Source organism: Somniosus microcephalus, chromosome 5, assembly GCF_052327205.1.
Source record: "Somniosus microcephalus isolate GS21.2 chromosome 5, FLI_Smic_1.0, whole genome shotgun sequence".
Classification (NCBI taxonomy): Eukaryota; Metazoa; Chordata; class Chondrichthyes; order Squaliformes; family Somniosidae; genus Somniosus; species Somniosus microcephalus.
The window spans coordinates 82,536,740-82,550,686 of NC_140991.1; the positions used below are offsets into that span (position 1 = coordinate 82,536,740).

Sequence of the window (13,947 nt, forward strand, 5' to 3'; positions counted from 1 at the left end):
TGTCTGTGTGGAGGTTGAGTGGGACAGGATCGAGCTTGGTGAGGGAGTTTTCCTCACTTACTCTCTTCAGTCAATCAAATTATATTTTCTTGTGTTCTTATGATGCTTGGAGGACTTCAGTAATAATTGTAGTGCATCAATAAATGTGAATTTTGATTTTTTTTTCTCCTTTTTTTGAATGATACAGATATTGACTTCATACACAAAACTAGAGCAAAGTGCCTATGCAAAAGCTGGAGCAGTGGCAGAGGAGACGTTGTCAGCTTTCAGAACTGTGGTAGCTTTTGGGGGACAAAAGAAAGAAATTCAGAGGTTAGAATTTTCATTAACTTTCCCAAGAGTTGATGATGGGGGAGGTGGTGCTTGATGGCACTAAAGTTGGGCTTTTACAATGGGATTTATTGGTGTTGTAGAGCACCTGTTTATTTAGTTTTTATTCGTTTATGGGATGTGGGCGTCGCTAGCAAGGCACCATATGTAAATGCAGGACTTTTTTATACAGACTCGCCCCCATCCCAAACCTTGAAGGATGGAACAGTCCTTCCATGATTTTCCTTCTTTACGTTAACCCTTTGCTGTTCTATTTTTTGTGTTATCCCTCAGGTACACATGAATATATGTGAATGAGAGGCAACTGGTAACCAGCATTACAAAATCTGAATGGAAAGTTTTATTTATCACGAGGATACACTCTGCATTTGTTTCCACCTGCTATGTGCAGTGTTTTCCTGTATTTAGATACAAAATATACATAGGTTGGAATTGGCGGGACTAACTTTGTGCCACTTTAGAAGCATATTTGGGTGGCAGCAACAAAATGGGCACTGAACAAAATGGATGTACATATATCACCCAGCTGAGTGCTTTCCATGCTGTTTCAGTGAAGCAGCACCTAGGTAAAAGTAAGCATTTGTTGGTAGTCATCATAAGGCCATATTCTAAAAGTAGACAAGCTACTCTTAGCTTGTCACTCTTTGGGGTGAATTTTAACCCCCCAAAACAGGTGGGTTGGGGTTGGGTGAGATGTTAAAATTTAAAAGGTCTCAAACCCACACAATTCCGGATTTAATGGGGGCGGGACAAGGGGCAGGCAGTTAACCCACTCCCGGGAGGTGGGTTGGCAATTTAAATATTTTAATGAGGCTGGCAGTCAATGATTTAACCTGCAGGTTTAACCCTGGCCAGCCAGATTTCCCAGACCTCGGGGAAACCCGGCAGCTGAAGGGAGGCGAGGACAGCTTCGGGGAGAAGGTAACTGCCCTGATAGCACTGCTTGTGGTCCAGGAGGAGCAGGAGTGGTGCCTCCCAGCCCCCTAAGCTACACCCCAACTCCATCAGATCCCCCACCCATACAAAGACCCACGGGGTCGGGGATCGGAACCCCCCCCCCCCCCCACAGGATCGGGAATCAGATCTCTCCGGGGTCGGGGTTCAGATCCTCCCTGGGATCGGACCCTACCCCCCCCCCCCTCCCCCCGCAACCGGGATTAGAGATCAGAATCCCTCCACACTCCAAGTTGCAGCTTCAGGCTCCCTACCTGCTCCTGCGGCCTGCTCCAGAGTCCTCCCCGCCCGACTGGAAGCCAAGCCTGTCAGTCAGGATGACTTCCAGGTGGGGAACCTGTCAAGGAGGGATTTCTGGGTTTCTTGTTTGAAACTTCGCCCCCCCCCACCCCCACCTCACCTATGCAACTCACCCCTGTCAATATCGGGGCCTTTGAATCCAGAAAATATCATCCACATCTGCTCCCACGAACCAATGAATGTGAGAGACTGAGTTACTTGCTCTGACATTTGCATCCAGGCATTTCGAACCTGGCTCCTGTTACCTCAGTTTCATTGAGAACAACTCTCCTTTGCAGTAGATCCTAGAGTAGCACTTCATACAAATATACAAAAATAAAGGCAGGAAAAGAACTTGGCCATTCACCCCATTAAGTCATGGTACAGTCTGCATGCATCATTACTCAACAAAAAACGGAGCTGTATCCTCAACAGGAGCAGTTATGCTCCTCTCCCTCCTTGCTGCCATACTCACATTTGCAGTTCCAAAATGTGTAGATCAATAATTGCGAATGCAACCCTTTGAGAGCTGCTGGCTTGTTGAATATCTCACCTTGCAACTCCAGCAAGCTGCTTTTGCATCTGTCAATAAGTGCAGGGAGCACATGGAAGTGAGGAAAATGAGCTGCCCTTAAGAGAGGGCAGAATCAGATCTGCATGTTACTTGTGCATCGTGCATGTGATGTACAGCGGTCCAGCCGGCGTTACGGCAGGACCGCAAACTGGGCCCCATAGTTTATTATATGGGGATTCAAACCAAATTCAGCACTGTAATTATTAGTGCCAGTTAGAGCTGTGAAAATCCCTGTAGAATTAGATATTGAAATCTTTTATTAAATCCCTGTCATCTCACAATGGTGTTCTAGTTTTACTTGTGCTCTTGCTCCATGTACAGGTGCTGGATTTTTAGTGTACACTAAAACATGTTAAAGTTCCTGAGGCAAAAATGTGAATGGCTTTCAGGAATGTGTGCTTTTTTTGCCTCTTTGTCTCATTTAGAAGGTTTTTAGGAAAGTTCTCTGTTCGTCTTATTGTAAAGATGAACCAAAGTAGTGCAGTGGTTGGATTATTGTTCCATATCTAATTTTATTCTCCTTTTTATAAAGGTATCGCAAAAATTTAATTGAAGCCCAGAAACTTGGAATCAAAAAGGCCATTAGCACCAATGCAGCAATGGGTTTCACCTTCTTCATAATCTTTGGATCGTATGCTCTGGCGTTCTGGTATGGAAGTACCCTCATTTTGGATGAGGACTATACAATCGGAACAGTGCTAACAGTAAGTGAAATTTCGGGTTATGCTTAACACAGAGAAGTGCTAAGAATTTATGATTCTTAAAATTGTGTTTTTCCTTTTTCCTTATTTCCTGTTTCTTTAGATTTCCCTGCCCCATTTCAACTTCATGGGGTAGAAATGAGTTCCATATATAGCGAATTATGGGTATAAATATCAATATGGGCTAGATTTTGCTGCAGCAGAGCATCTCGCAGTGTGACCCATTAGTTTGACTTACAATTGCATGTCTAGATTTAAAACATTTTTGCCCACAAAGTTGCTGGAAGTGCGAGCTGATAACGGTGCAGCGAGGGCAACAGGGCATCTAGGTGAACAACAAGACAAACAGTGTATCTCCTTGAACAATGAGGTTTAAGAACTGAAAAATAAACAGAGGGAGAATTACAGTGGGTGAATTCAATGTCAAATCAGGTACAGAAAGACAAGTAAAGAGAGGGAAAGAAAGATTGGATTGAGAGAGAGAAAAAAGAGACAGAAAGGAAAAGTAAGAAAAAAAAATTAATTTAAAATTTGACATTTTTAAAAATCTCCAACAGCAAGTAAACCCTGAAGGGATGAGACTCCACACTTTTAATTGTTTACTTTCTAGGCAAGAGAGGTTGATTGGCAATCATTAACAATTATCATATCGTTAAAAGGGTACTTACGCTGATAATTACTAGACTTAACTTTCTGTGGCGAGCTTAATGGTCATTAATGTGCAGTTGCAGTAACTTCATGAAAATCACGGGGATGATAAGCACGAGATGCCACTTTCCCAAAGCTAACGGCAGAGCAAAGCGTCCAGCAAGTTGTGGCGATTCGGAACCTGTGGGGTGTCCTCTTCCTCGTTGCAAGTTGCGGGCTGATTTGAAAAGTGTTCAGAAGCCGTTATTTTTTTTCCAGCAATATCTGGCCCTATATGTTTTAGGTTTGATAATCACTTTTAATAAATTCTCAATTTTTGAATTTTACTATTTACCAATTGTAAATTCCTAGGTGGTAAATTTTACAATGTAAGTCTCACTGCACAGAGCTTCACGCACTGGGAGTGCAAATCAGAAATTCAGGAAGGATCCGCAGCCCACAGAATTCTCATCCATTAAAATTAATGAACAAAATATTGCACAGGCAGCGGACCTCCACACCAGATTTCCTAATATGTGCAACTACCACAGGAAGCTCTACGCCAGAAGCACTAAGTCATAAAATTTACCTCTAGAACTTTCGAGCTTTCTTTTATGAATACTTACAAATTAATTTTAGTAATATCAGAACAGCAGTAAGCTTCTAAGTGAGACTAAATCTACCAATTTTATTAGCCAAGGAGCTAGCAGCAAGGGGTTGTTTTATATGTGCTGTTCAGAGTTTACAGTGGCGTAAAGTTTTATAATTTAATGCTCCCAGCACCGAACTCTGCGCAAAGTGAGAGTTCCGGCACCAGGAGCGCAAATCAGGAATTTGCTGCCGTGAGGCAAGTGGCCCAAAATGCAATCCTCCTGAAGGGTGAGCTGCCTGTGGAGGCGCGTGGCAGGTGCCCAGAATATTTAGATGAGGCCTGAGACCCTAATTCAGGCCGGCCTTGGGCCGCTCTGTTCGGGCGTGTGCTGCTCATGTGAAAATGGGCCCAGACTAAATTCTACCCCAAGATAATTTAATAGAATAACAGATATATAATGAAATTTAGATCAGGAACAAATACCAATGTTAGCATTCTTTTGCTTGTAGCAGCCTTCGTTAATTTCCGTGTTTTTTTTTTAATCTTCAGGTGTTCTTTTCAGTCTTAATTGGCGCATTTGCCATGGGTCAGGCTTCACCAAACATTGAAGCATTCGCCAGTGCAAGAGGAGCAGCACATGTGATCTTCCACATCACTGATACGGTGACTTTATCACTTCATCAGAGCACATGTAAAGCATTGTACATTGATGAGCAATAATTGGGATGGAGAGCCGAAGGAAAATGTCACCTTTCCTTTCGACCACTGAATGGCGCTAGGAGTGAGCAAACCTAATAAACAAAAAGAAAAGTGCAGTCAAGTATCAAATTTGCCTGCACAGTATATTTTGTGTGACCAGGAATCCAGAATGTAAACATTTATTTTGTATGTTTATGTCCCAAGATCTCTGGATGCATGAAAGTATAGTGTAGTTAAAACTGCCCTATTTCCATTGGACTCCATTCCACCTGTCAGCTTCTCTGCTTGCCAGCACTTAATTTTAATCAGGAGTATGTGTGAAGTGCAGGTGCTCTGCCTCTTCCAGCTGGCCTGTCTGTGGAGAAAGTTTACAGCCAGTCGGGTAACCAGCTGATGCCACAGCAACAGGTGCTCTACTCACCAGCACTGTTTACAATTAAGAGTCTGAAACACGTTTAAAGTTTTGGTGAGCAAAGAAACTCAAGGGGAACCTGTTAAGAGTATTAGGCCTCAGAGGGCAGAGACCAGCAAATAACATTTGCGATAACTTATTTTTTGTGAGAATGCTACAATTCACGAAAATGTATTTATTGCAAAATAATAACTCAAATAAGGGAATGGCAAATAATCAGCAACTACTTCTTCAGAGTAAGCACCCAGATTTGTTGAGACATTAAACAAATACTTTGTATCTGTCTTCACAGAAGAAGACACAAAAAACATTCCAAAAAAAGTGGGGAACCAAGGGTCTAGTTAGAATAAGGAACTTGAAGAAATTAGTTTTAGTAAAGAAATAGTACTGGAGAAATTAATGGGACAAAATGCTGACAAATCCCCTGGACCTGATGGCCTACATCCTAGGGTTTTAAAAAAAGTTGGCTACAGAGATAGTGGATGCATTGGTTTTGATCTTCCAAAATTCATTAGATTCTAGAACTGTCCCTGTGGATTGGAAGGTAACAAATGTAACCCCACTATTCAAGACAGGGGGGGAGAGAGAAAACAGGGAACTACAGACCAGTTAGCCTGACATCAGTACTAGGGAAAATACTAGAATCTATTATTCGAGACATGGTAACAGGGCACTTAGAAAATCATAATAAGATTGTGCCGAGTCAACACAGATTTATGAAAGGGAAATTGTGTTTGACAAATCTGTTATTTTGAGGTTGTAACTAGCAGGGTAGATAAGGGGGAACCAGTGGATGTAGTGTATTTGGATTTTCAGAACGCATTTGATAAGGTGCAGCACAAGAGGTTATTGCGTAAAATTAGAGCTCATGGAATTGGAGGTAATAAATTAGCATGGATTAAGGATTGGTGAACGGACAGAAAACAGAGAGCAGGAATAAACGGGTCATTTTTGGGTTTGCAGACTGTAACTAGAGGGATACCGCAAGGATCAGTGCTTGGGCCTCAGCTATTTACAATCTATATCAATGACTTATATCACACAGAATCACACAGAAACCCCACAGTGCAGATAGAGGCCATTTCGGCCCATTGAGCCTGCACCGACACATATCCCACCCGATCCCCGTAACCCCTACATATCCCACCCTATCCCCGTAACCCCACGTATTTAATCCCCCTAACACTAAGGGTCAATTTATCATAGCCAATCAACCTAACCCGCACATCTTTGGACTGTGGGAGGAAACCGGAGCACCCGGAGGAAACCCACGCAAACACGGGGAGAATGTGCAAACTCCACACAGACAGTCACCCGAGGCCGGATTCGAACCCGGGTCCCTGGCGCTGTGAGGCAACAGTGCTAGCCACTATGCCACCGTGCTGGGGGACCGAGTGTAATTTAATGAAGTTTGCTGACGATACAAAGCTAGGTGGGAATGTAAGTTGTGAGGTGGATGCAAAGAGGCTGCAAAGGGATATAGACAAATTAAGTGAGTGGGCAAGATCATGGCAGATGGAATATAATGTGAAGAAATGTGAAGTTGTCCACTTTGATAGGAAAAATAGAAAAGCAGAATATTTTTTAAATGGTGAGAGATTGGGAAATGTTGGTATTCAGAGGGACCTGGGTGTCCTTCTACACGAGTTAACATGCAAGTACATCAAGCAATTAGGAAAGCAAATGGTATGTTAGCCTTTATTACAAAAGGATTGGAGTATAAGAGCAAAAAAGTCTCACTGCAATGATATAGGGCCCTGGTGAGAGCACACCTGGAGTACTGTGTTCAGTTTTGGTCTCCTAACCTAAGGAAGGATATACTTGCCTTCGAGGGAGTGCAACGAAGATTTGCCAGACTGATTCCTTGGATGGGAGGATTGTCCAATTAGGAGAGATTGAGGAGACTAGGCCTATATTCCCTAGAATTTAGAAGAATGAGAGGTGATCTCATTGAAACACATAAAATTCTTATAGGGCCTGACAGGATAGATGCTAGGAGGATGTTTAGAACTAGGGGTCACAGTCTCAGAATAAGGCGTCGGCTATTTAGGACTGAGATGAGGAAGAATTTCTTCACTCAAAGTCATAGTCATAACGGCACAGAAGGAGGCCATTCGGCCCATCGAGTCTGTGCCGGCTATCTGTAGAGCAATCCAGTCAGTCCCATTCCCCCACTCTATCCCCGTAGCCCTGCAAGTTTATTTCCCTCAAGTGCCTATCTAGTCTCCCCTTGAAAACATTGAGGGCTCGAATTTCCAAGCCCCGTGGAGGCGGGTTTGGAGGCGGGAGTGGGGGGAAAATTGCAGAATCGGGGGGCACGAACCCTTCCCGCCCCCAACCCGCCTCCATGCCCGTATCCCAGGAGGCGGGTACCCGACCTGTGCTGGGAGCCGCTTCCCCGAGGCGGGAAGGGGATTAGTACCAATTAACTGCCTGTTAACAGATAGTTAACAGGCAGTTTTGGCCTAATCCCTATTTTTAGCCCTGAAGTGTGGGCTGCCCGATGGCTCCAAACCACGCCAAGTTAGCGAGGTGGACCGTCGGGCTGAAGGGCTTGGAGGGTTCGAGATGTCCGGTGTTCAGGTGAGTGATGGGTGCATGAGTGCAGAGGTAAGTGTGTTTGGTGTGTGTAAAGTGTTTAAAGAAGTTTTACTTACTAATGCAGGCTTCCTTCCTTCAGGTCTCGTGAGTCCCTCATCTCACCGGCACAGAAAGCAGAATGGCCGCGAGCTGTCAAAAGTTGCAGCATTCTGCTTTCTGTTCTGGAGAGATTTCTAACTGAGTCTGTGGAGAAGGACTCAAGTTAGAAGTCGGGTTGTCAGTGTTTGACAGCTTCACAGAGCTGTCAAACGTTGATATTTCATCTGTCAAAAGCTCTTGACAGATGAAATGTCAGTCCCTGACGTCACCTGTAACCGGGTGTCCCTTAATTGGCCTGCTGAGCCCGCTGGGCGGGCTCAACAAGATCAATCAAGGGAAAATCACGTGGGTTGGCCACAAATCGATGGAGGCGGGACTACAACCCAAAAAGTGGGAGTCCCGCCTCCATCACGTCCCCATTGACAAAATCCAGCACGGAGTGTTTCCGCTTCCACCAATTCCGTCGGCAGCGAATTCCAGGTCATCACCACTCGCTGCGTAAACAGTTTTTCCTCGCATCCCCCCCTGTATCTCTTGCCCAAAACCTTAAATCTGTGTCCCCTAGTCCTTGTATCATCAACTAGTGGGAATAGCCTTTCCCCGTCTAGCCTATCCAAACCTGTCATAATCTTGTACACTTCTATCAAATCACCTCTCAACCTCCTTTGCTCTAATGAAAACAAATCCAGCTTCTCCAACCTGTCCTTGTAGCTAAGATCCCCCATCCCCGGAACCATTCTGGTAAATCTCCTCTGCACCCTCTCAAGGGCCTTCACATCCTTCCTAAAGTGTGGTGACCAGAACTGGACACAATACTCCAGTTGTGGCCTAACCAGTGCTTTATAAAGGTTCAGCATAACTTCTCTACTTTTGTACTCAATATCTCTATTTATGAAACCCAAGATCCCATATGTTTTGTTAGCCACTCTCTCAATATGTCCTGCCACCTTCAGGGACCTATGCACATTAACTCCCAGGTCCCTCTGTCCCTGCACACTCTTTAAAACTGTGCCATTAAGTGTATATTGCCTCTCCCTGTTCCTTCTGCCAAAATGCATCACCTCACACTTCTTTATATTAAATTCCATCTGCCACTTGTCTGCCCATTCTGCTAGCCTTTCTGTGTCCTGTTGCAGTCGATTGGTATCATCCTCACTGTTTGCCACACCCCCACATTTGGTGCCATCGGCAAATTTTGAAATTCTACTCTGTATTCCAATATCCAGGTCATTTATATATATCGAAAAAAGCAGTGACCCCAGCACTGACCCTTGGGGAGCACCACTGTCTACCATCCTCCAGTCTGAAAAACAGCCATTTACCACAACTCGCTGTTTTCTGTCCTTAAGCCGGTGGCATAGTGGTTAGCACTGTTGCCTCACAGCTCCAGGGACCCGGGTTCGAATCCGGCCTCGGGTGACTGTCTGTGTGGAGTTTGCACATTCTCCCCGTGTTTGCGTGGGTTTCCTCCGGGTGCTCCGGTTTCCTCCCACAGTCCAAAGATGTGCAGGTTAGGTTGATTGGCTATGATAAAATTGACCCTTAGTGTTAGGGGGATTAAATACGTGGGGTTACGGGGATAGGGTGGGATATGTGTTGGTGTAGGGGTTACGGGGATCGGGGGTGGGATATGTGTCGGTGCAGGCTCGATGGGCCGAAATGGCCTCTATCTGCACTGTGAGGTTTCTGTGATTCTGTGAAGCCAATTCCTTATCCAAGCTGCCACTGACCCACCTATTCCATGAGCCTCAATTTTGTTAACCAGCCTTCTATGTGGTACTTTGTCAAACGCCTTCCAAAAATCCATGTAGACAACATCCATTGCATTCCCTTCATCAATCCTCTCTGTTGCTTCATCAAAAAATTCAATTAGATTAGTCAAACACGATCTGCCTTTTACAAATCTTTTACAGAGCATAAACCTCTCCAAGAGCCCGTTAATTTTTTCCTTGATTATTGTTTCTAAAACTTTACCCACCACTGATGTTAAACTGACCGGCCTGTAGTTACTAGGATTGTCCTTACACCCTTTCTTGAACAATGGTGTCACATTTGCCACTTTCCAATCCTCAGGCACCTCCCCCGCATCTAGGGAAGAATGGAAAATTATGGCAAACCCTTCTGCTATCTCCTCCCCTTAGCAACCTGGGATGCAAGCCATCTGGACCAGGCGACTTGTCCACTCTAAGAATACCCAGCCTTTCTAGTACATCCTGCCTATTAATTTTCTCCCCTTCTATTGCTTCTACCTTTTCCACTTCTACTGATATTTTGTCAGCATCCACCTCCTTAGTGAACACCAATACAAAGTACTCATTGAGTATTCTAGCCTTGCCCTGCACCTCTAAGCATATACCACCTTCTTTGTCTCTAATAGGCCCCACCATGCCTCTTAGTATCCTCTTACTGTTAACATGCCGGTAGATGATTTTTGGGTTCCCTTTTATGTTAACCGCCATTCTACTCTCATTCTCTCTTTGCCAATCTTATTTTCATCTTCACTTCCCTTCTCAACTTATTGTATTTGGTCTGGCTTTCCCTTGAAGAATTCACCTGACATGCATCATACACCCTCTTTTTTTTGTTTCATCATCTTCTCTATCTCCCTCGTGTTTTGAATCTTTGGAATTCTCTACCCCAGAGGGCTGTGGATGCTCAGTCGTTGAGTATATTCAAGGCAGAGATCGATAGATTTTTGGATATTAAGGGAATCAAGGGATGGGGAATAGTGCAGGAAGGTGGAGTTGAGGTAGATCAGACATGACGTTATTGAATGGCAGAGCATGCTCGAAGGGCCGAATGGCCTATTCCTGCCCCTATTTCTTATGTTCTTATGAAACATTAAATCTGGATGTATAGTAAGCCTATAAGCACTAGAGAGTGGATATTGTTGAGATATTCTGGGGTCGATTTTAACTGAGCCGTGAGGCGGGCTTTGAGGTGTGCGGGGGGTTAAAATCGCTAAAACTGGCGGACGGGACCTCCCCGGCCTGGTTCCCGACCCCGAGCCATTTTAACCCAGGCGTGTCTGATGGTCCCGAATCAGTCCCGCCTCCAACAGGCGGGACTGGTCTTTGAGGCCCTTAATCAGCAATAATTGGCCTTTATAATGCCATTTTAACAGGCCCTTGCATTTTTAACCCTTTTCCCACGTAAAACACGCCTGGCGGGGATCACGCCTGTGAAACCTGGCGTGAGCACTATTGACTTGCTGACTACCAGCTGCAGGTCAACCATTAAAGAGGAGATTTGATCAGTCATCATTTGCAGATGGCAGGACTTTGTTGTTTCAGGCCTGGGGCAACTTTTACCGGGCTTAACCACACCTGTGGAAGGTTGGAGCCTCACACACATCTCCAGTGTGAACTCCTGGGAAACCCCTCTCGCCACCCTCACTCAGCACTTCCTCAGCGGAGGCACATACCAGAAGCATGGGAGCCATTTTTCTCCTTCACTTCTTGGCATTAGAGGAGCTCGAGCACCAGGCGCGGCAGCAGCAGAACCAGGAACAACAGCAGCACCAGCAACAGCAGCAGCAGCAGGAGCGACAGGATGCTGCTCACCCACCTGAGGCAGCACAGGCCAGAAGGGGCCAGCGCATGGAAGCCCGTCGGCGCAGGAGATACCCCCCAAACAGGGTCTACAGACACAGGGTCAGCTACCTCAACATGGCTGAGCAGCAGTGCCAAAGGCGGTTCCGACTTTTGCGACAGGTAGTGACTGACATCTGCGCAATGATACAGCAAGACCTGCTGCCCAGAGGACCAGGTGAACACTCCTTACCAGTGGCCATCAAAGTCACCACTGCACTCAACTTTTTTGCCTCAGGCTCATTCCAGGGATCATCAGCAGACATAGAAACATAGAAGATAGGAGCAGGAGTAGGCCATTCAGCCCCTCGAGCCTGCTCCGCCATTCAATGAGATCATGGCTGATCATCCAAATTCAGTACCCTGTCCCTGCCTTCTCCCCATATCCCTTTAGCCTTAAGAAATATATCCAACTTCTTCTTGAATATATTTGATGAACTGGCCTCCACCGCCCTCTGTAGCAGAGAATTCCACAGGTTCACCACTCTCTGGGTGAAGAAATTCCTCCTCATTTCAGTCCTAAATGGCTTACCTCTTATCCTTAGACTATGACCCCTGGTTCTGGACTCCCCGGCCATCGGAAACATCCTTCCTGCATCTAGTCTGTCCAGGCCTGACAGAATTTTATAGGTTTCGATGAGATCCCCTCTCAATCTTCTAAACTCCAGTGAGTATAAGCCCAATCGACACAATCTCTCCTCATACGTCATTCCTGCCATCCCAGGTATCAGCCTGGTGAATCTTCGCTGCACTCCCTCCATGGCAAGAACATCCTTCCTCAGATAAGGCGAACAAAACTGCACACAATACTCAAGGTGCGGTCTCACCAAGGCGGCATCTCCCAGGCAGCCGCACACACTTGCATCACGCAGGTAACCGATGCCCTCTTTGCCCTCGCGCACAATCACATCCATTTCACCAGGGACCGCGCAAGTGTGAGGGCGCGAGCGGTTGGATTAGCTCATCTGGCAGACTTTCCAAGGGTGCAGGGCGTCATTGACTGCACACATGTGGCCCTTAGGGCACCCCATCGCAATCCAGGTATTTTTGTCAACCACAAGGGCTTCCACTCCCTTAACGTTCAGCTGGTGTGTGACCACAAGAAAGAGATTTTGCATGTTTGTGCCAAGTACCCTGGCAGTTGCCATGACTCCTTCAAACTGCGCCAGTCTAGTGTGCCTCCACTATTCAGGCTGCCAGACCAACTTCACGGATGGCTACTTGGAGACAAGGGCTATCCCCTGAGGACTTGGCTAATGACGCCGTTGAGGAGGCCAGCCAACGAAGCTGAGGAGCACTACAACTCCAGCCACATTTCCACCAGATCCATAATCGAGCAAACCATCGGCTTGCTGAAGATGCGCTTTAGATGCCTGGATAGATCAGGTGGAGCCCTACAGTACTCAGCAGCAAGGGTCTCCAGAATCGTCGTGGTTTGCTGTGCACTTCACAACATGGCACAGCGTCGTGGCTTGCAGATTCCTGAGGACCAAGTGGCTCCTCACATACCCTCCTCAGATGATGATGATGATGAGGAGGAGGGCGAAAACGAGCATCCTGCAGAGGCCCATCAACCAGCGGCAGCATTACACGAGAACATTGCTGCCCGGGATGCAAGGAACGCACTCATCCTGGCCAGATTTGCTTAGCCTAGTAAATCAAACTCTTTTGCCTCGCAGCTTCTTACCTGAGCATCGACAATGGCCAAACCCTGCAGATTCCTAGCTATTTGACCAGCATCCTGACAACTGCAAGTAATCCTAAGCCCTCAATGTGAAAGCCCCATTCGCGAAATGACACACGCCAGAACTGCAACAGTTGCTATCAGAATTTTTATGCACAAGAACCAACTGATGGCATTTTTACAATATACACATTTCACCCAAGTGACTACCCTTGTGACTACTTGTGCTTTATTTTCCTCTTACGTGTGCTCCTACGTAGTCGTTCCCCTGTGGCTTCAGCAGATGTGGAGGCCCCTTGCTCACTTTCCTGCTGCTCCTCTCTCGACACCTTTGGCGGGCGTCCTCTGGGGTGGCGAGCCTGTGAGGGCTCGTCAGCAGTCTGCTGCTTCTGCGGCTGTGCAGGGGTTGAGACGTCTATCTCCCTTGGGTGTGGACTCCGGCGGGGCTCTGACCGAGGGCTCTGCAGTGGCATGGAAGTGTGAGCACTTGGAGAGGAACACCCACTTCCTTAAGGCCTGCCACCAACCTCCCTCTTATGGGTCAGGTCCCCCTCAGTGCCTGCAAGTGGCTTGAGAGCACCTTGCTGCACATCAGTGGGGCCATGGGGACCCGTATCTGCAATGGCAGTCCTACTCAGAAGGACTTCCATAAAGGTCTGGTTTCTCTGTTCAATAGATGCCCATCGCTCCTCAAGAGATGTCATTCTATTCTGAACACTCACCATGTTTTCCATTCCCTGGCGACTAACCTCCTCCATGGCTGTAGCCCTCCTCTCCTCTACCGTAGCCAGCCTTACCACGGAGGCAGCCATCCTTTCCGTGTTGATGTGTTCATGCGCCACTGACTCCACAAAGGCTCTGCTCA

The 13,947-nt window shown here is 46.4% G+C and overlaps 1 protein-coding gene across 2 annotated transcripts in view; it reads left to right on the plus strand.

Moving 5' to 3' along the window:
* The first annotated feature begins 230 nt into the window (after positions 1-230).
* LOC147117159 (ATP-dependent translocase ABCB1-like) overlaps positions 231-13,947 on the plus strand; it is a 101,503-nt gene continuing 87,786 nt past the window's right edge. For both annotated transcript variants that reach the window (XM_085987906.1, XM_085987907.1), the window contains exons 1-3: positions 231-312; positions 2,670-2,841; positions 4,607-4,720. In XM_085987906.1, coding sequence (XP_085844032.1) covers positions 2,737-2,841; positions 4,607-4,720 — 219 coding nt within the window. In that variant the 5' untranslated portion in view covers positions 231-312; positions 2,670-2,736. The remainder of the gene's footprint in view (positions 313-2,669; positions 2,842-4,606; positions 4,721-13,947) is intronic.